The 21,281-nt window shown below is 38.7% G+C and overlaps 1 protein-coding gene across 1 annotated transcript; it reads left to right on the top strand.

Annotated features, from left to right (window-relative positions):
• The first annotated feature begins 12,123 nt into the window (after positions 1-12,123).
• LOC140227188 (E3 ubiquitin-protein ligase RNF34-like) lies at positions 12,124-21,065 on the top strand. The gene is made up of 6 exons (XM_072307617.1): positions 12,124-12,506; positions 14,044-14,604; positions 15,443-15,595; positions 16,305-16,506; positions 19,767-19,799; positions 20,619-21,065. Exons 1-6 carry the CDS (start codon positions 12,186-12,188, stop codon positions 20,798-20,800), a joined length of 1,452 nt encoding a protein of 483 aa, XP_072163718.1. The 5' UTR covers positions 12,124-12,185; the 3' UTR covers positions 20,801-21,065.
• The last annotated feature ends 216 nt before the right edge of the window (positions 21,066-21,281 follow it).

Raw genomic sequence — 21,281 nt, 5'->3', positions numbered from 1 at the left:
CACACCTTCACGCGTAGGATGGGGCGCGATAAACCTTAATGAATTGACATCGCAACTTACATGACAATCGATTTTCAACGCCATCATTGAGGGCAAGAGATGTCTTGACAATGCACTCAAGCGCTTACTGCTCAATACTAGAGATTGCGTGCGACCGCAAAACTTGATTGACTTTAGTATGACCTTTGTTTTAATATTTTAATAGTACTCGTATCACATGTTTCAGCTTCTCAGTGATGTCATTGTGAGTGAACTACAATAACGGCCATCGAAAAAATAGAATTATCGCTACAAACGATGCCAGCTGTTTCCCAGATTGTGTACTTCCGAGTCGCTTCTCCCTTGCTTCAATCCCCAGCCGCTGTGTTGCTCTGGTCCACATACAGGCAGCCTGCCGTACACGAACACCTCGTACGTATTAGGTGTGCGCAATATGCGGAATCATCTTTACAGTGTATGCCAGCCTCAATACGATTGTGAACTAAACGATGTCTGATGACATCAGCAACATTCATACATTGTGGGATGTTGGAGGAATTCAGCAATTTTTCCGCAAAGTCTTTCGATGGAAAATTGCCACGTTCTCTATCACAGTTCCAAGCAGCTTGGATTGTGGTCACTGCTCAGCAAATCAGTCCGCGTCACTGCTCGCTGGCAGCAACCAGCTGACCGGCCAGCGCTGCTAGCATGTCACATGTGCCAACACACTCCGCTCTTGTATTAGTAGTACACGCATGTATCGTATGCATGCATGTCATACGAGTAGCGAGCAAATACATTTCATTTACCTTCTTCATGCAGTCGTCAATATTTTTTGCAGTAATTTTACTATTCTGAGTTCAGTTCAGTGCTTTGTTGATCATGGAATTCAAGATTGGGCTTATGTTTTCCAGTTCCTTGAGAAAGGAACAAAGTTGCAATAAATCTGAATCTCTATGTCACTATACTTCCTCAGATACACAAATACAGTGTTATTTTCGCGACATGAAACTTTCTCAAATTGGAGCTGTTGATCTTTTTTGCTGCATGAAACTTCCGCGATTCAATGCATTGTTTAGAATAACACACGTTTTGCTTTCGCAAAACTCGGCTCGCAAAATTTGTGAAAGGTTAACGCACATGAAATGTTCTGCAAAATGAAATTCAGCATTTATACCATGAAAATAAATAGAGGACTATTTCTCTATATCAATTCATGAGTAGTCCTGAGGGATCATCTCTTCAAATTTGGTGTTTTTATCTGCTGTGTAACACTAATCTCAAAATTTGACATTAAGCGACCTATTTCTCTATTCAGACTCACCAGAGTCTACCACAACAATTTTGTAGTAGTACTACAACATGCATGCACTAGCTGGCTCTTCCCCAAATGCATTCATACAGTAATCATTGCTGTACCACTGTGACCATAGTTCTCGTACATGTACAGCTGTAAGCCTGCAGAACTGTCAATTTTTGCTCTAAAATGTACGCATAGATGTGTGATAGAAAGTCATCATTGATATTACGATTACAGTTGGGTAACAACCAACTGCAAAATATTCAGGAAGCACAATTAGTGTAAGACTTAAGTCTGAAGAGCATACATTTACCGGATTGTATTTTTGTTTTGTTTTTTGTTTTTTAGTATACAAATGATGCACAGGATAGAGTGTGTTAGTGTAGGCGTGGTGCACTCGAGGGCAATTGTGAAACATGCACGAGGCGAAGCCGAGTGCATGTTGCACTACATTGTAAATACCTGAGAGTGAGCTACTACGCCTCCACTAACGCCACAAAATAATCCTCTGCATCATTTGTTTTATAAAATGGGTCGAAAATTCGAAAACTAACATCAGTTTTCAGCGTTTTTCACGTACCTTTGTGGGTCAAGACGTCCGAAGATATTCGTCCCAAACATTTACGCACGTCGCACTCGCGGAAGTCCCGCACATACAGTATAAGTATAATTGGGGGTTGGGTTTCCGGACACTTAAGTTCCCGCATGAAAACTTACTTATTTTACATAGAATATGCACCCTTTACCTTAAAGACTTGATATAGACTCCTCATATAGGCCTACTAGACAACATACTCTGAAAACGGCGTGAGAATTAACCTGCTAAATCGTTGGATTTGCTCTTCAAAGTGACTCCATGTACGCGTCCGGTCCCATAACGCTTGGTCTACTGTACTGTACAAAGTGTATGTATAGTAGTAGAGTATACGTACGTACGCCACACATGTTATGCACAAGGGAAGACAGGCCGGCTGGCCGGCAGCCCGAACTAGAAGTTGTTTACAGGATTGACAGCGCGTGCGCGTATGCATGCAATTCATCAAAGGAGCCGCCGCGCACACAGACGATCGGCAATCTACCATAGGATTACAGGCAGTGCAATTGTACTGAAGTAAAGGAAGGAGGTGTGTCTCATTTCAGCGCTTCCTATTGGCTACATTCTTGAACCCATTTTATAACATACATTGTAGATTATCGACAAGTTGGGAAACAGTGTCACTCACCGATTTTCTGCGCAGAGTGAATGACATGGAGCTTGTTGGAAAATACAGTACTAGGGAAGACTTCCTTTTGCGACAGCCACCCAATTTGAAAGGAAAAAAAAATGTACAAACAGCTTGGAAAGTTGTAGATAGCATAATAAAATTAACATTAGAGTTTTTACACTCTATTCCTGTCAAAACAATGAACCCATGCATAAGCTACATGTAGCAAGGGTAGGGTAGTGTAGAGTGTTAGAAAATTAGTGTGGGGTCTCCTCCTAGCCTATTGTGATGCGGACGGCAGTGTCCTTGTGGACGCCTGTGTCCTACAATGTAGGGTGACACAGACCCTGGTGTTGTAGCGTAGCATGGACCCTGGTGTCCCAGTGCTAATACTAGTAGCTAGAACTACATTGTATAATGGATCAGTTCTACTGTATAGTAGGTGGCTGTCGCAAAAGGACGTCTTTCTGGAAAATATGATTGCTAGGGCACAATCGATCATCAGTTACATTGTAGCATTCTACCTACAATTGTATGTACAATGTAACACAAACCTACACGTAACCCTGTGATTAAATCATAAACAGGTCAAAATCATAATAGGGTGTTTTGCTAAATTTTCTACATTGAAGAAATGAACTGTAGTGATATGAGATACAAGTGACAGTGCTCGATAGTAGCAGTCGAGTGGCCCACGGCCATTGGAAATTAATATCCGGCCACCAAATTTCCAAAAAGGCTATCTTTTGCGGCCTGATAGGGCAGTGGTATTCAGAATGAAGTTTTATAATTCCTGTTATTTTTGGCCACTTTATTTCTCTGTCAGGCCACCAGAATTTTAAATTAAAAGATTTTAGTGGCCCAAAGGGGTCACCCTGTAAAAATGCTGGAGTCAAGCCCTGCACAGTCTGAGCACTGCACACATTGTGTAGTTGAAATGTCCTCTTTCAATTGCCAAATGAAAGTATAAAATTTGTCACAGATATAATCCTCAGTTTATCAAAAGTATACAATGTAGGGCCTATCCAAATTGTCTACCAATCCAAGGGGTTCACTAGATACTGATATATTTGGGACAGCTTTAAATCAAGTGACATGTCTTCACCCTTCAGTCTATATGGGAGCTGGTGTGTTGCTTTCAAAGTCCACTAGGGCTTCAGACTCTTTAGGGAAAGGTTGAGATCAAAAGATTGTAGTCAGAAATACAGTTGGAGATAAGTCTCAGTTTGCCCCCCATTACTGTACACACACACACACACACACACACACACACACAAAACCAACACAAGCAAGCAGATAAACAAATAAAACAAAACAATAAAAACCCAACACTTAAAAATAACATGGAAACTGAAATGAATAAGGACCAAGGTTTTTTTTTCTTAAAACTACAAAGTTTTTTCTTACATACACACATGTACAAGTAATGCATCTTCCATGAAGTGTTGCCAGGTTATTGTTGTTGGGCTGTGAGTGAAGTGAACATGATTGGTGATATACAGTAATCCATTTAGGGATCAACTTTTTTCCATGACACCTTTGTGTATGGTGCGTTATTCGTCTGATTACATCAAGCCAGTAATGTACTCATAGCAATACCATCAATGTATTGATGTAGGTTATCAGCATCAGGGTTTTTGCTTGTTTGCTAGGGCAGCTTGTACAATGTACAGTATTCATCGCATAATCGGGCATCTGATAATCGAGAACCTCGCTTAAATGACATACGCTTCCCAGAAACATTTCCAATGCACGTTATTTTCACTGGATAATCGGGCGGATACCTCTGATAAACGGGACAATTTTTCTTCAAGCGATCTTTGATTTTGTTGATATTTTACACAAAAAATCTACCAATATACCACAACAATATTTCAAGATTCCCTATCAGTTGTCGTTTACATCAAACTTACAAAGCAAGCTTCGGACTGGTGTGTTTTGACCTCCGTCCATCCAGTACACGTACATTTCAGCTCGCTGCCCGCCTTCGCTTTTCTGTAAATGTGTATATATGGCGAGCTAGATCGCTACAACACATGTACAGTGCAGTGATCGCGGCAAGTAAACAATCAAGCCGTGATGATTGAATGATTGAAGGACTTTTCATTGACGTTCCTACATCAGTTCTGGGTAATCATGTCCCATGGTTGTGGATGTGTATTTATACAGAACGCCCTACGTGTCCAAGAATTCTACGAATGTTTAAGAAAGTGCTAGCTTTTAATCCACATATTTTGTGTTCGAAGAGAGGTGACAGAAGAAGAACCCAGTTGCGATTACTCTACTAGTCTCTACATCATTGCGAGAATGCAGGGACAGCTAGAGGGTCGCGCCGAGGGGTAGCGTGGTTGTGTATTCATGTACATGTACAGTACGTCAGTATGCATGTGTGTGTGTGTGTGTGTGTGTGTGTGCACTACATAATGTACATGTCGTATGCCGTTAATGTATGGTGAGTGCTCATCGCGAAATCGGGCACCCCGCTTAAAGGGGCCGTGTTTGCTACTCCCAACCTGTCCCGATTATGCGATGAATACTGTACTATGAACGTTGAGGATACTGTACATGGGTACCTCTGTAGATACTGTACAATATAGTTGGACCTACAGGTCTGTACAATGGGCAGTACAATTGTATAATATGTAGCAAGTACACTGTACACGTGTAGAGGGTGCAAAGAGCCTCTGCACTACAGGCCATTGAAGCAGGGAGGTGGAAAGGGACCACCTCCCTGATTGAAGCAAAGTACACCTGTACAAAATTGGTACGTACACCAGTACTCGCCCTTTGTAGAAATTATTGCAAGGGAAGCAGACCAGTATGTTAAAGGCATAATTTGCCATTTGCAGAAGAAACAAAAATCCGGCATTAGTGCTTTAGAATAGTTCTAAAATGTGCATTGAAGGGGATGGCTACTGTAGTAACTGATCAGTGGGAATGCTGGGGGATGATTGTTCCAATCCTTGTGGGATTCATTTAAGAGTACATTATATCGTGTATATCTATTGCTGCGTGAAAATCATTTGCTTCAGAATGGTCTCATCGCATGCCTGTACAGTGACGGGGCGATCCTTAACGGGCCGTTAACGATCACCTCGTCATTGTACAGGAATGCTAACCTTGAGACATTAAACTGCACATTACTTGTACTATGTATATGAGACCATTTTGAAGCAAATACTTTTCACACAACAATGCGATATGTACTCTGAAATGAATCCCACAAGGATTGGAACAATCATCCCCCAGCATTCCCACTGATCAGTTACTAGCCATCCCCTTTAAGGATAGAAACATCCACTGTAAAAATTTGAATCCATATAATCGATGTTAAGTAATTGTTGAATACACATGTATAAAATGTAATACATTGTATCTTGAACATTTTTTAAATCACTGCTCCCAAAGGTAAACTGGACCTTTAACCCTTGCTCTCAAGGAAACACCATTGTGCCTCCAGTGAAAGTCCTTTTAAATTGAAAGGATTTGTCCACTTACATGTATTACATTGTTTTGTTTTGGTTTTGGTTTTTCTGTGAGGAATTCCGCAGAGCTTCATTCCGAGAGGGCATCTTGAGTCTGATCATTTTTATGAATGTACTGACTGTCATGTGAAGACAAAAAAGGATAATATGCAGTACATTTACTTGCCCCTACTGTAAGAACAGCGATGTTGCTCATTTAGTCTCTGTGTCTGCCTCACAATCAACTGACTCTGGTTTGATTCCCATTAGGAGTCTAGTCAAGCATTGTTGGGTGTAGTCATGCCTTTCCCACTGAGGCTAAAACGCTCTATCCCTGGGAGGGGACGTTACTTGTTGAACTTGTGCCGTAAATGGAGGTCCTGTGTGTGTGTGTGTGAGGGAATCATGACTTGTGCATACCTACACGTAACACCGTATGTTCATATATGTCAAAGATCCTTCTTCATTCATTCATCACAGAGAGCAGGGTATTAATCCTGCAAAGTGATCATCTGCCTGAGGTGACTAGCAATACGGTAGTCAGCAAATGGTGCCTTTCTCGGCAAATGGTGCCATTCTCGGCAAATTGTGCCATTTAACAAATACTTAGAAGAAGAAAGAGCTGAGAAGACCCATTTTGTAATTGGTTTCTGCTATAATGTAGAGTCATGCCTTACGTGTATGTTCTCTAAGTGTACAATGTATACTAGTTTATGAAGGTTTTTTTTCTTTAATCTAAATTTTGTTAAATTTTTGGTTATCCATTACCAAGGCCTACAATGTCCGATAATTGGATGCTTGCCAGAGCAAATCTTCAGAAAGAAACATTGTAGGTGATATTTATTGCATGAAAAATGAGGCTTCTTGCCTACCATGTATACATATTTCTACCTTTTTGCAAAAATAACAGCTGTATTTGAGATTATGAGTTCAAAGGTCAGGTTTGCGTACAATGATGTATATACATTGTTTGTATGTACATGTAGGAGTACAATGTACAGTTGTACACTGTATGTGTATTGAGATTGACAAATAACACTATTGGGAATACACTGGTACTGGGTGAATACAGTAGGTCACTGTTTTTGTACACTTGTAGTAGTCTCAGCGCTGCCAACATTGGAAACTAGTCGAGAGTGAGACTCCCATACATGTAGGCCAATGCTATAATTTAGGAGTCAAAATGAGTGAGATCAATAGAAATGCATGCAAATGAAATAAAGTTTCAGAGTGAGAAAGGACCAAAATGAGTGAGTCTCACTCTCAATGAGTGAGAGTTGGCAGCCCTGTAGTCTATAGTGACTAGAGTTGCATTGTACAAGTGTAAATGTCACCACAGCAGTATAATGTAGAAACCATGTTTCGTGCTGTTCGTAAACACGTACATGTGTGTTTTGTTGCGTAATTTTGGATACTATCCCCAGTACTAACCGAAGCTTAAAGCTTGTGAATTTAATCATTGTATACATTGTAGACTTTGTGTGTGTGAGTATTGCTTTCAGACAAATGGGATTTTTTGTTTTATTAAAGATGCGTCACTAATCCAGCAGTTCTGCTTCTGGATTTCCCACTGCACCATTGTCCTAGAATACGAACAAATGGTACCATAGTATATACAGTACTTGTAGTATGAAGGCATTTGTCGTGTATTCTCATACTGTATTGTCTCATGAGCTGTAGACTTCAACCGAAAAGCATGTACAGTAATGCATTAGACACAACCAACATTTGATAGGAAAGCCAGTAATGGGGAAAACACAAGGCACTCCTTTTTGCACAGTGATTACGATGGAAGGCGTACAACGTCTAGGTCATCACTGCCACTTGGACAGGATTAAACAGTATGCTTTGTTTCAAGAATAAACAGTGACAAGGCAGAACTCCAAGAAGATACAGATAGCATCTACCCATGTCATCACACAATTTGTGTACAGTCTGTGAACACTGTGATTATGTACATGTACAACATGTACATTATTGTACTTTCTGTAAGAATTCAATTTGTTCTTGCATCTTGTTTTATAGTGGCAGGTCATGACATTGGATTAACTCTTTGCTTCCCAAAGTCATAATTTTGCCCCATGTACGGTAATAGACACAATTCTAATAGAGCAGCAGTAAAAAGAGTTGGGCAAGTCCATGAAAAAAGTTACCTCAGGGTGAAAAAATAAATTTCACAGACTTTAACTGAATTTATGTTCAAAGTATTCAGAAAAGCCTATATTTAGATGAATATAAAGAAAATTTGGGGAAAATCTAGCGAAACTGATTTTTTTCACCATGTCAAACTAAATTTAGCTTCATTTTGAATGTAGTGCTCAAAAGCACTGTTTTGCAAACATTTTATTAATAAGAGAAAAATTAGAATGTTTAAGCCCATCTTGGCTGCATTTTATTTTTTTCTACTGTCCATGGAATGCACTAAATGAAACAGAAAGAATTTTTCAAAAATATATTATATTAAGAAAATCACAGCGTATTGAAATTTGGTGATTTCTACCTTTTTGAAAGTGTAATGTCCGTGACGTTTTAGGTATAAAAGTTTTTGTACAGAGATTAAAATTGATCCAAGTAAGTTAAAATTTGGTTTGCAAAGCTAGAATATGGTGTTACACAAGATTACAAATTAAATTTTGAAACACACGAATACTTTTCCAGTAAAATGCGTCACGGACATTACAATGTTATAAATCCCATAGACGTCACGGACATTACTATGTATCAAAAATTTAGAAATACTTTTTTAAAAATGCTGAAGTTTTGTAATTAAACAATGTTTTTCTGATTATTAATCAATCTGTTACACAAGACTATCAATTAAATTTTGAAACACATGAATACTTTGCCAGTAAAATGCGTCACGGACATTACAATGTTATAAATCCCATAGACGTCACGGACATTACGAAGTATGAAAAATTTAGAAATACCTGTAAATAATGATGAAGTTTTCTAATATTGCCTGTAATCTTTCTTTGTTAGTGTGAATGTGTGTGTGGGTGTGTGTGTGTGTGGGGTGGGGGTGCATGTATATGGGGGGGGGGGGGCAGGTATGTGTGTGTGTGTGTGGGGGGGGGGGTAATACCTTGTTCATCAAATCTTTACCCTTGTTTCTACTTTATCTCACCAACCTGCAGTTGGGTCGTTCGTTTGAGTCAAGTTCTTAACCAAAAAGTCAGTGAAATATTTTGTAGCTCAAATCACTGCAGTTCATGGAGATGGATGTACTGTTACATTCATGAAAAGACAGGGTACATCTAATCTGTTTGTCTATACAGGGTAGCAATGAAGGAGAGTCTTTCATCGAGAAGACACAGATTATTGAGTGTCTGTCTTCTGTAACAATGGACAATCTAAATATATGTTCCTTTAAACAAAACTTTGAAGCTGAATAACTAAACTTTTTTACAAAATAGCAGTAGCAGTAGCTCACAATCTACCCTGTAGAAGAATTGCATCTAGGCATTTTTTGCTTTGGTTGTGTGTTCTCTTAACTGTACTTAATTTTGTGGTATAATGAACCACTTAAATTAGTCTGTATTGTACAATGATTGTACATTCATGTTTATTATTGCCACTTATTAAAGAAAATCATGTATCAAAGAAATGCTACATGTATATGTTGTAAAGCTAGCTCATACAAAAAAGATGTCAGCAGAAAGAACTAAACAAAAAGTTAATCACTTATTGTTCAAGGTTCATCAAAGGTGTAATATCAGTAACATCCATAGGCTTGTTCCTATATAAAAAAAAGTTGTACCATCAATATCATTCGAATATCAGAGATAAATATCAATATTACTGATTATGTATTCTCCATGTTATGATTTACTTATGAAGATTGTTTCATTTGTCAGTATTGAGCCATTGTTTGATATCATTTCATTTTTGTATTATTACATTGCATCACTCATAAACATGTTTATTTTTACCTTGGAAGATGAAAAGAGAAGAGATAAATATTTCAGAGAAATTTTTTAAAGTTGACATGATTTATTTCATGGCATTTTATGTTTAAAAAATGAGAAAATATGAAAACAAAAGAAAAAGAAAGTATTAAGTAACTGACTGATATTTCATATATTTTCAAAGTGCATAAGATTGTAATGTCCGTGACGTTTTAAGACTTTTCTCTTTGAGTTTTCTTTTCAGTTTAAGTTTTAGGGATTGCTTCAATGACAGTGTTTGTATGTATTCTTAGATGATTGTAGAAGACATACCATGTAGAATAGTCTAAATTGTGAAAGTACTTTCATTTTACCATATCTATATACTTTTATTAAATAATATTGAGTTGTTTATTGTTGCCATGGGAACTGAAAAACATTGTTTATTTCACAGAATGGACTAAAAAGTATCTTTATGTACCCTACAGTCCTTTTGCTTCAGAAAAAGTAGAAAAAAGAGTTTTTCACTAACCTTAATTTCAGTTTTTAATAAGTGGACAAAAGTGTAATGTCCGTAACGCTCAAAATGTAATGTCCGTGACGCCAGATTTCTTTCCATCATTGTCATTTGAAACACTTTTTAATTTAAATTTGTTTAAAATATGTTACAGCAATATCAAAACATTCATTGTAAAGGAAAAATGTCTTATTAAGATGATTAAACTCACAGAGTTTGTAAACTATTTGTTGGCATGTGAAGAGTTGTGTCCAAAAAATGTAATGTCCGTGACGCACAACATTTTCTGGCATAATTAAACAACGATTGTATATTTTTTTCTTATATTCACAGTGTTGTTTTATCTAGATGAGTGGTGTGTGATCACCAAGTATTAGCTTCAAATAAATGTTTTCTCTTTTAAAACTAACCTCATAGAGTGTCAAAAAATGTCTGAAATGTAATGTCCGTGACGCTGGACTTGCCCAGTTACATTTTATAATCTACAGTATGCAGGTCCCCTGCTTCTCCTTTCATATGGATACACTTTGGTACATACATGTACATAATACAGAAGCTTTGCATCAGTTTCCTTGTAGCATTATGTTATCTGTATCCCCATACACAAACAAAAGCTAACATCCTTTTCAACTGGAATATACATTGTACAGTTTACATGTACATGTACACTGTATGTGACTGACTTTGGCAATGCCAGGGGAAGGCATTTCAGTACGGTACAGTATATTATGGTGGGAAATTGTCATAACACTATTTGAAAATTCAGTTTTAAAGCAGCATATAGAACAGTACAGAGAATGTTCCATTCAACAGGTTTGAAATCCTATTGATGGAAACACATACATGTATAGTACATGTCCATCTTGAAACCAAGTTTGGGTGTTTTTGTAGTGTATATCAATACATGTTGTACTTACACTCTTTACTGCCCTAAAATACAGTATTTAAAAACCTGTGGTTAGAACATTCTGTTTGTTCCCAACAATGATAGTCATTATTTGTCATTAAAAATGTGGAACAGTCAAAGTACAGTCCTTAAAAGGAAACACAGTCACAGTACAATGTTCATTGTACATGTGTGAAGTACATTGTACCTTCAATTGAATTTATGTGGCAGCCATTCACACAACATCACACCAGGCCCTCAGCATACACAACACAGCTTTGGTGTCATAGTGCCTCATGCATGTTGTGCGTTCTCAAATTTGTGCATCTTAATTTATTACACACTGTTCCCTTCCTCACATTTTGTATGTGTCACAAATCAGAGGACCCTTGCATTGTAGGTTGTTGCATTGTGTACTGTAAGAAAAATTGATTTTATTGATTGAACAGAAAATATCATAGTTTTGTCATTTGGTATCATACAGAGTTGTACAGCTGTATCCATTTCTTTACCACAGGTTTTAATACAAAAGTGTCCTGCAATGGTGTGGAAAAACATTACAAATGGCCCACTATTTGTGTTTATAATTGTGCAGTGTACGGTACATGTACTAGTATACATTTTTTAGACTGAAAGCATTAATTTACTGTTGCCCTGTCTGCTAGTATCAAAAATAAAATGGGAATTCTCTTCTGAGGCGATGATGATAATGGATAAATTTATACATTCTTTCTTTCTTTTTTTGCAGCCAATGTACAGTATTACACCTGAAACCATGAAGGACTCATTGGTAGCCATGTTTGTTTGTTTGTTTGTTTTTTTGTACTCTCCAGATAACCTTGTAGTGTTCTCACCGCATTCATCCCCTTTCACCATCATCCTTGACCATCACACATCTACGAATGTCCTTCCATCTGTGGCCATAACTCATTCAAGTTCTGCATTCCATGGGTTCAGGAGCGGGCAAGCCGGTGGTAAGTCCTGCAGCAACTCCGGTCTACACCTTCTGCTACACCTCGTCGCCCGAGCCCCCCAGTAGAAACGGCAGCGCGCGGCCAGAGGGAAGGGCTGCAGCTGGTGGCGGTGCGAATCAAGCAGGAGCCAGTGGTACCGGTAGCGAAAGCGGCCACTGGGTCGGCAGCGGTGGTGGCGCCGGAGACAGCCGACGACCGTCCAGCAGGCAAAGTTACTACGGTGAGGCGGTCGATGAAAACGACAACATGGTGTGCGAGGCATGTTCGGCATCATTCAACCTATTCAAAAGAAAGGTGAGCTCAGACTGCTCTGTAAAAAGATGTTAAGCAATCAAGTGCTTGGAGAGTTAACTGCGGAAGTTATCGCATCTTGCTAATAGTAAATTGTCTCCTGTGTATTTCACTGCATTTCTTATATTGGGTAATGGGTAAATGAAAAGATGGAGCCACACTTGTAGCGTAAAGACCTGATAGCATGGGAATACCATGGAGTGGGAAGGCTGGCTTGGCTTGGATATTTTGAGCATCCCCATAACAAATTGTGTACAGCTCTTTCACTAATCTCTATGTATTGTTCACATACACACACAGCCAAAGAATCTTGATTGGAGTCAACCATTACCAATGAGCGTACATGTATGCTTTGATGCACATGTTTGATGATGGGGGCTATTCACGGTTTTCAAATATGCAATGTATCTTGGTGTGCAGCAAATGGGGATCGATTCAATCAGCCCACTCATTTCTCCCCAGGCTTCTGGGACTTTATCCAAATATATGAAAGAATACTGAAAAATAGAAACAATAATTTGAGAGAGGAACAGAAAGTCTGACATTATACAGTCTGTACATGTATTGTAGGTTGTGCTACCAAATTAAGAATCACTTAAACGTGTAGGTTTAGCAGTTACAGTAAGAGGCTTTTGAAGATATGCCTTAAAGAAAACTAGTTACCGTAACACCAACAAAGGGTTACAATTATTTTTTTTTTCTTCTCTACCTGTTGAAATACTCTCAATGAATATTGAAAATTAAAAAGCTACATGTATAGCACCAAGGCTGTGAAAATTGGTTTACTGGGACCTGGTTGGTTAATTTTCCACTGTCACGCTTTATTTCAGTCTTTGAGCTCTGATATTTTTGAGCACTTACAGCGTAAGTGCATGATTTGTTCTGAAGTGTGAGACAATGGTACAATTTATAAACTATTAAACAAAACTGTGGTTTCAATTGCCTTAGTGTGAAATTTGATAATGGGACAAAGGTCAACATATCAACGAAGACATTGTCTATACTTACTATAAAGGGATTGGAATTGATGTTTTTGATATCCCAAATAGTTTGTTTATAGAGTAATGTGAAGTTATAGATGCTGATACACAGAGCCAAGACTGTATTGTATACCACCAAAGGTGGTTTTTTTTTTTTAAACCATTATTGCAGCACAATTTTTGACAAGTGTTCATGGGTATTCATAAAGGGTTGAATCATAAAGGGGGCAACAATATCATGTCATAGCCTACACATGTTCTGTGTCAAAGCTGTACAAATAACAAGATAATAACAGCCCATTCTAGCTTTGGTATGAACTATACAGTTTTGTATGTTGAGTAGTTGAGGTGTATTAGCACAAGCTCATATGAAAGAAAAGATGAGGTACATTATATGTACCCTGTATTAAATCAAACAAAAATAAAAACCCAGTGTCAACAAAGGGATGTGTGATCATCACCTAGAACTGGATGGTAGCATGAGATACAAATTGCGGAAATAGTGTTTGTGCTATGTAAACATTAAAAAAAGCTAAACTCCAATGTTCTTGCATCTGCAGTATCGTTGCATGGATTGCGACAGATATTACTGTGCTGACTGCTTCATCAAGAGTCCCAGGAAATGCTGTCGCACATGCAGTGAAATAGCGCTGCACCCCTCGCGGGCAGAACTAATGAACTTGAAAGTCAAGGACCTGAGGCTGTACTTGAAGTCTCACAGTGTTTCCACCCAAGCCTGCACCGAAAAGGATGACCTAGTAGACCTTATAGTGGAATATGTGGAGGCGCATCCCTCCACTTTCAACCGCCCGGCTGGGAGCGGATCTAGCAGGACCTCGTTTTCTAGCAGTAGAAGCAGCACCTCGCATCCTCAGGGCTCCGCGTCAGGCCAGCAACAGCACCAGTCTCAGCAGCAGCAACAACAACCATCAGCTGGGCAACGAGCAACTCAACGACTGGAGGAGGTCTTCAACGACCTATTCAGGGGGCTTTCCAACGCGCAGTCGGAGAGCAGTGTGGACCCACCAAACTTTCGGGCGGAGACCATCTATAGAGCTGCCACCACGCCCAGTGGGAATTTCAACACCAATACAGCATTCAACAGTACTGCATCATCCTCTGTAAGTGTCTGTGTGGTGCCAAGCGTGTCCATTTCTATGCATTCTGGGAAAGATGCTGGTCGAGCAGGTGTTTCATCTGTTCAATTATATAGTTCTGGGCTCTTCTTGATACACGTAGATACTCGGTATGCTAAACAATTTTTTTAGGAAGGAGTGCCCCTTGAGTTGAAATGAGAAGTTAATGCAGAGAATGTGAAATGTTTAAATGCAACTTGTTTCCAACTGGATTTCATATCTATTTCCACTTTAATGGGGGAGTGTGGAATTGAACATTTTCAAGCTGTGAGCTGAATGCATGTGGCCCAAATCAATGAATTTGGCAGACATTTGTTATTGAATACTCCATATTTTCAGGAGGTGTCTTGCTTCTTAAGACTCGTATTACATTGTATACCATATAATTTTGAAGGCCTCAAAAAAGAAATTGAAACATGCAAAAAGTTTGTTTGATTCTGTAGGTTCAAGGTCTTTTTAAACTTGTATTGTGTTTATAACAGGAAGATGATGGTTATCAGATAAAAAATATTGCTAATCATGCAAGACAAGATGGAATTTGCTTCTGTAAGCTGAATGAAATAAAGGGAGCATGCATTCTCTGCATCAAAATGTTAGAAGCTCATCCAAGTTTGGTGTTTATGACATGCCAAACCAAATGATGGAAGTAGGAATGCTTCCAATAAAGTACTGACAAAAGAACCTAAAATAAACTGTCTATTGAAAAACACTGAATCATTCATTCAGACAGGATGGTCAGAGCAGATATTTCCTTTGTTTATATTGTTGTTTATCGCTGTGTAAGAATGCCAGTACTTATAGTCTTTTGTTGATACATTTGTAGGGAACTAGCCAAAGACCCCAATCGAGACAAGCATGGCAGACACAGCCGCCTCCAGATCTCACTCCGACAACGGAGGCTTCGACGTCAGCCACAACGTCAGATGATGTCCATACGAATACAGAGACAGCACCATCACAAGCCCAGAGGGCAGAGGTAGAAGAGCCTTCCCTGTATTATCAAATCTAAAGATGACATTAAAGTCTTGTCGCTAAACTGTGAGATATGACAAGACTATGTTGGAAATTTGGTTTCCATTATGGCCACTTCAGTTTAGATAGATAGGCAACTCCTACAGTGTCATCGATCATTGCGTGGAAAAGGTGTTAAACTTTTCCTATTGAAACTTTGTTGTGTCGTGCTTCCCACGATTAAATTGTCATATCTTGAGCACTACATTTACATACAATTGATGATGATTTCCAAGCAAACACAGGAACCAGTGAGTCTGTTTTTAAAGGAAACTACTGTAAAAGGGGATATTTTCGCACGAGTAATTTTTTGCGCTCGGCAGGGTAAGATGAATTTTACATGTTTTTAAATCAGCTTAATTAGGACATTAACTACTGGAACATATGGCATGCTAAAATATTCATGTTTTTTAATTTGCGTGCTAGTTTCTGGTTGCATGAAAAGCACAAAAATTTCCACTTTTACAGTAATGTTGATTGAGTTGATTTACTGGACCCAAGCAGTAAACTGCTCTTTCTGTCAAATGTTGTTTCACAAAGCCACACTGGTTCCCAGTTACATTGTATGTTGGTATATTAAGAGATACATCATAGTATTTCCTTACACACATCCTGAAATTATTCACTGGTCTCCCTCTCCCATTTTTTGTTTTTTTTTTGTTTTGTTTTGTTAGCAAACACCTGTCCAGCCAATCAGGCGGCGAGCTTCACTGAGCGACATCGAAACGGCAGAGGGCATCGACTCCCTGTCAAATAAACAACTCAAGGAGATTCTCACCAAGAACTTTGTTGACTTCAAGGGGTGCGTTGAGCGGTGGGAACTACAGGAGCGCGTCAGGAGGCTGTACGAGGAGAAACAGCAGAGGAAGAAAAGAGGCGAGTCAAATGACAGCGACCTTTAACCTCTGGAACATCTTAGCTCCATTCTTTGCTTGATTTTACTGAATAGCAGTAATAGTAAAATAATAATAGTAAAATTTCCATTTATTGATACTAACTGGTCTTCATTGTCTCCTCAAAATCTATGATCTTATTTTAACCACATTTGACACAATTTTTTTTAGATTAGGTTTCAGATCAGATTACCATCTGATGGTTCCAATTGTTGAATTGGATTTTTCCCCATGTGCATGTTTTGTTTTTAACCAAACTGGCAGTAGTACCATTAATAGTAAAGACTGCCTTTAACTCCGCAAGATACGCTGCTTATGATAGGCAAAAGAATCATTTCTAGGGGTGGAGAATGTAAAGCTCTTTACAGGGTTCACCTGGCCACCATGGAGGCCCAGAAGCAAGGTCCCAGAAGAAAGCCCCACAGGGCTATTAAAAGCATCACCCACTTTGTTTGTGGTGTAGAATAATAATCATGTGCACATTCGTGGAACAGACTATAAAGCTCATCAACAATCAATGCGTTGTTTCACCTTGTAACCAGGAATTCCACAACAGAGGCAAAAATTAATATGATGCTTTTGATCGTCATGTTTCCAAAATCCTAGCAGTTCACGGATCATTTCCTTCCCCCCCCCCCCCCATACAATATTAATTCCTGCCCCCTTCATTTGCCACCAAATTAAGTCCCAGTTTGTGAAGTGACTCTGTATTGAAGTTTGTAGGCAGGTGCTGTGTCTCTTGCTATTGGCCTGAATAGTATGGCATGTGACAGTGTATGAGTTTCCCTAACACCCTTGCCTGCTGCATTCCTGGCGCCTGCACCTTGTCAACCCCTTGTTAACAGTGAGTCAATCCAAAGCCACGCACCATCAGGGATTAAAGTGTCTAGCCACAGAGGATGTGGTTGCTTGGGTGTTTTGCAGCGCTGACAACAAAGGCCCCTTGAATTGCAGCAGATAGTGGTCTACAATGATTTTACACTATGTATTGAAGCATCAGCTGGGCAGCGACTAAAATTTTCATTAAAAAAAGCTTTAATAAAGATGCTGTAAATTTTTGTTTTTGTCTATGTTTTTAGCAGCAGTTACATATAGTAGAGCTAGCAGTATTAGTAAAGAGCTTTATGGTACAGGTTTCAGATGAATCAGAGTGCTTTTCACTCAGAGTGCTTTTCACTCGAATCCGAGTGCTTTTTACTCGGAAAACTTGATTTAACAGTCCAAGTAGCACCTCTAGGAAAATCTCACTTGAAGTTATGGTCTCATGCATCAAAAGAGCTTCATTCTGTGTAAAGCTACTGATGTTTAGCAATGTGACATCATCTCCCGAGAATGAATTCAAAGCTTGAAGCAAACTAAGTACACACGATATATATCACAGTTCACTGAACTCTGGGATTGAAGTCTGTGTGTAGACTGCAATACTGTGGTTTAAGTACTCTACAATAGCTAGCTGTAGATCTGTAATGCGAACCCTTAAAGATAAGTTTATAAGACCAAAAAATGGTATTCTGCACATGTGTGAGACAGCTGTTTCTATTGCAACTGATTGACAAATTGCCCTACATCGCTGTTTCTATTGTCCAACCCGGGAGGGTGCATCATCTTCCTGTAGCGTTCACGTCGCAGATCTATGTATGTAAAGCTAAAGAATGCTGAGAAGTTCTTCAGTCAGTACATGTATTAAGGTCATTTCTTCTTTATGACAAGAGTATTTGCTTGTGCTGGAAAGAGTAAAAAAAAACCTAAACAAAACAAAACAAAAAAATTAAAGGAAATAGTATATTCATTGTAGATTTGTGTTCATGAATTACTGTTAATGATGTTTACCAAACCCATTCCACAGTCGATTGTATATCATTATATTAAAACTATAATGATGTCATAAAATGTTAATTGTATGATACAATTTTCCCCCCATCATGGCACAAGCTTCCTTTACGTTACTGTTTTTATATTGTGGTTCTGGTTGCTGTGACAGCAGACTGTGTTTATCAGTGATTGAATAGACAGTGTTTACTTTTATCTTGTTTTCCTTCTTATATTTGTTTTGTGCCAGCAGCTTTACATTGGACATAAACTGATTTACAGGGGGCATTTCATAAAATGTTTTGTCTGACAAATTAGTCGGACAAATTTGCTGTATTGCTTTAATAGCAGGGCAGCCTCATGATACACATGGACTACAAAAATTAGAATGCAAAATTAGAATAAAAATTGTGTGAATGGGACACATACTGTAGCCTGGTATGATATTGAATGCTCCTCATGTTCATTAATGGTATTGTGATGGAGCAATTCTTCTTGGTGTGCAAAAGCTGATTTCTCTATCCTGTTCTGGACAGGGGTATGCCTGTAATATCTTAATGTGAAACACATTTTGTGTATCCTTTAGGGTTAAAACTGTGTCATTTCAATTTGAATCTAGAAGTAATTTTGCACTATGATTTTAAGAAATATAGGACATGAAGAACGGAAGAAAGGATGATTCATGGATTATTTGGCAAAAGTCTTGTGAAGGTGGTTAGTTCTGGGTCACGGTCACATTTTGAAAAGCTTCCATTGCTGCAGTATTATAAATGTAATTGTTTATAGTACTGTCTACGCCAAATATTTCGCGAGGTTTTTGTTTTTGCGAATTTCACGGGTCAGGTGCTGTTCACGAAATTAAAGACATGAGAAAATATTGACACTGATCACGTTATGAATGTGACGTACTCGTCTACAGTTCTCTGTTTGACACAGGACTCCACCGATCGGGAATTTAACCGCTCGTGAAATCGTCAGGAAGTTCCGATTCACGAAAATGTAGACTCGCTAAATATACTGTATATGGTGTATACAGTATTTTGCATCCACCATTTTGCGAGTGACAATATGTTGCATGGATGTATTGAGACTGGCCAACTTGACCAAGTAAGTGCAAGTATTGATGGCAAGATTACCACAGCATCATCAAAAATCCAATAAGACAACTGATTGACAAATTGCAATAAAAAAAAGAAAGAAAAAACCTAGAGAGGAGAATTTCAAGAACTCAGTGGAAGAATTTCATGAATTTGGACATTATGGCCATTGCTACTGTCATTGGGTCCCATAGTTTTAAGTGTAGTGGAACTCCTTTTTACTTTGAAAGTGGAAGTGTTCACATTCATCAGTACTTAACTGCATCATAGAGTTGATCTAATGTATTTTTCTGTCTTTCTCCAACCCTTTCTGTATTTTTCTCTGTCTCTATAACAGTGGAAGAAAAAGCCAAAGACGCAGAAGGAAAAGGTAAAGACGATAAGGAGGCTGATTGCATTTAAATGCATTCTGACATATTAATGTCAAAATTTTCCCTCACAGCTCTTGAGTGAAAAAAAATGAAAGAAGAATAGTGAAAACATATAAATAGATCTGTGCTTGAAACTGAAGATAAGTTTAAAGGGCAGTTCACACAATGTTAAAGTGGACTTAAATAGATTTGAATCGGAAATTTAGTGATGACTGGTTTACTTAAGTTAGTGGGAGAATTAGTAGTTCATCACTTCATGTAATTTGTGTATTTTGTTGCTTCTAATATCAGTGCCTGATGAAAATATGCGAGAGTTTGACTTTCTGTAACTTTCTTATTCAAAGTCCAATCCTGATAGAGCTGCTACCATTCCATGTGTTCTATCTTCTTCTTTTTATTGTGGCCAACTTGAAGATGGTGTTGAATCCTTAGTTTGAAGCTATACCATGGCATTAGAAAGACAAGACAAGAATACTGGGGGCGAAGGCTCTCTCTCCACTGTGTACAATTGGGCGTGAAGAGGCCGTAGATAATGTGTGCGCTGTCTGGAGGAAGAAGTAATGTTGCAGAGAATATTTTCTTGACAAAAGAAAATGTGAGACTTGGAAGAACAATATAAAGTGAGGAATGCTGAATATGTATCCACAAGAACCACTGACCAAGATGAATTGTCACGGAAATTGATATGTGACTGGACTTTGCATAATATTTGTATACTTGTTTGTGCATCTTTACCTTGCATGTTTGTGTTTGTGTATGAATTTGTGACACTCAAGAAGTGTGTGCATTTCTCTCTCTGATTTTTGCATCTTGCACAGGCCAAGGTGTGCTGGACGAGGACGATAGTTCGCTGTGTAAGATCTGCATGGATGCAGAGATAGACTGCGTGCTCCTGGAGTGTGGTCACATGGTCACATGCACGACGTGCGGCAAGCAAATGAACGAGTGCCCGATCTGCCGGCAGTATGTTATACGAGCCGTGCACATATTCCGCGCCTGATGAAAGACTCAAGAACCTGGACAGTCGTGCCCATCGTATCTGCGGAACGTTGTGCCATGCGCTGGCGCCCTGTAGACAAATTCGACGAAGTGCACTTGTTGGAACAACAACTGATAGTGTACTCTCATTCCCTACATCTGTGGAATAGAAAATTTTGTACCCATGATGATGTAAAAGTCTGTGTATTTTTTAAAGACATTTTATGAAGTGTTTCTAGTCTTCATTGTGGTTTATTTTGCTCAGTAAAATTATGTTGCAAAACCCGCAAAAGATGGTACATGGCTTGTAGATTATCTCTTCACAATACTGTGCATGTGAATTTTTATGGCACTTTTGCTCGAAAGATATTCCTGATGGCAATGGTGTCTAGATATAGCAAAGTTTGAAGATGTCCATACTTAGCCGAGTTAGGCAGTAATACGTATCAGTCACATGTGATGAGTATCTAAATACTTTTTTTTCTTTCTAGGTCTAATGCCTA

Source organism: Diadema setosum, chromosome 4, assembly GCF_964275005.1.
Source record: "Diadema setosum chromosome 4, eeDiaSeto1, whole genome shotgun sequence".
NCBI classification, from domain to species: domain Eukaryota; kingdom Metazoa; phylum Echinodermata; class Echinoidea; order Diadematoida; family Diadematidae; genus Diadema; species Diadema setosum.
The sequence above is the reverse complement of the archived record's forward strand: the minus strand, read 5'-3'. Positions and strand labels throughout refer to the sequence as shown.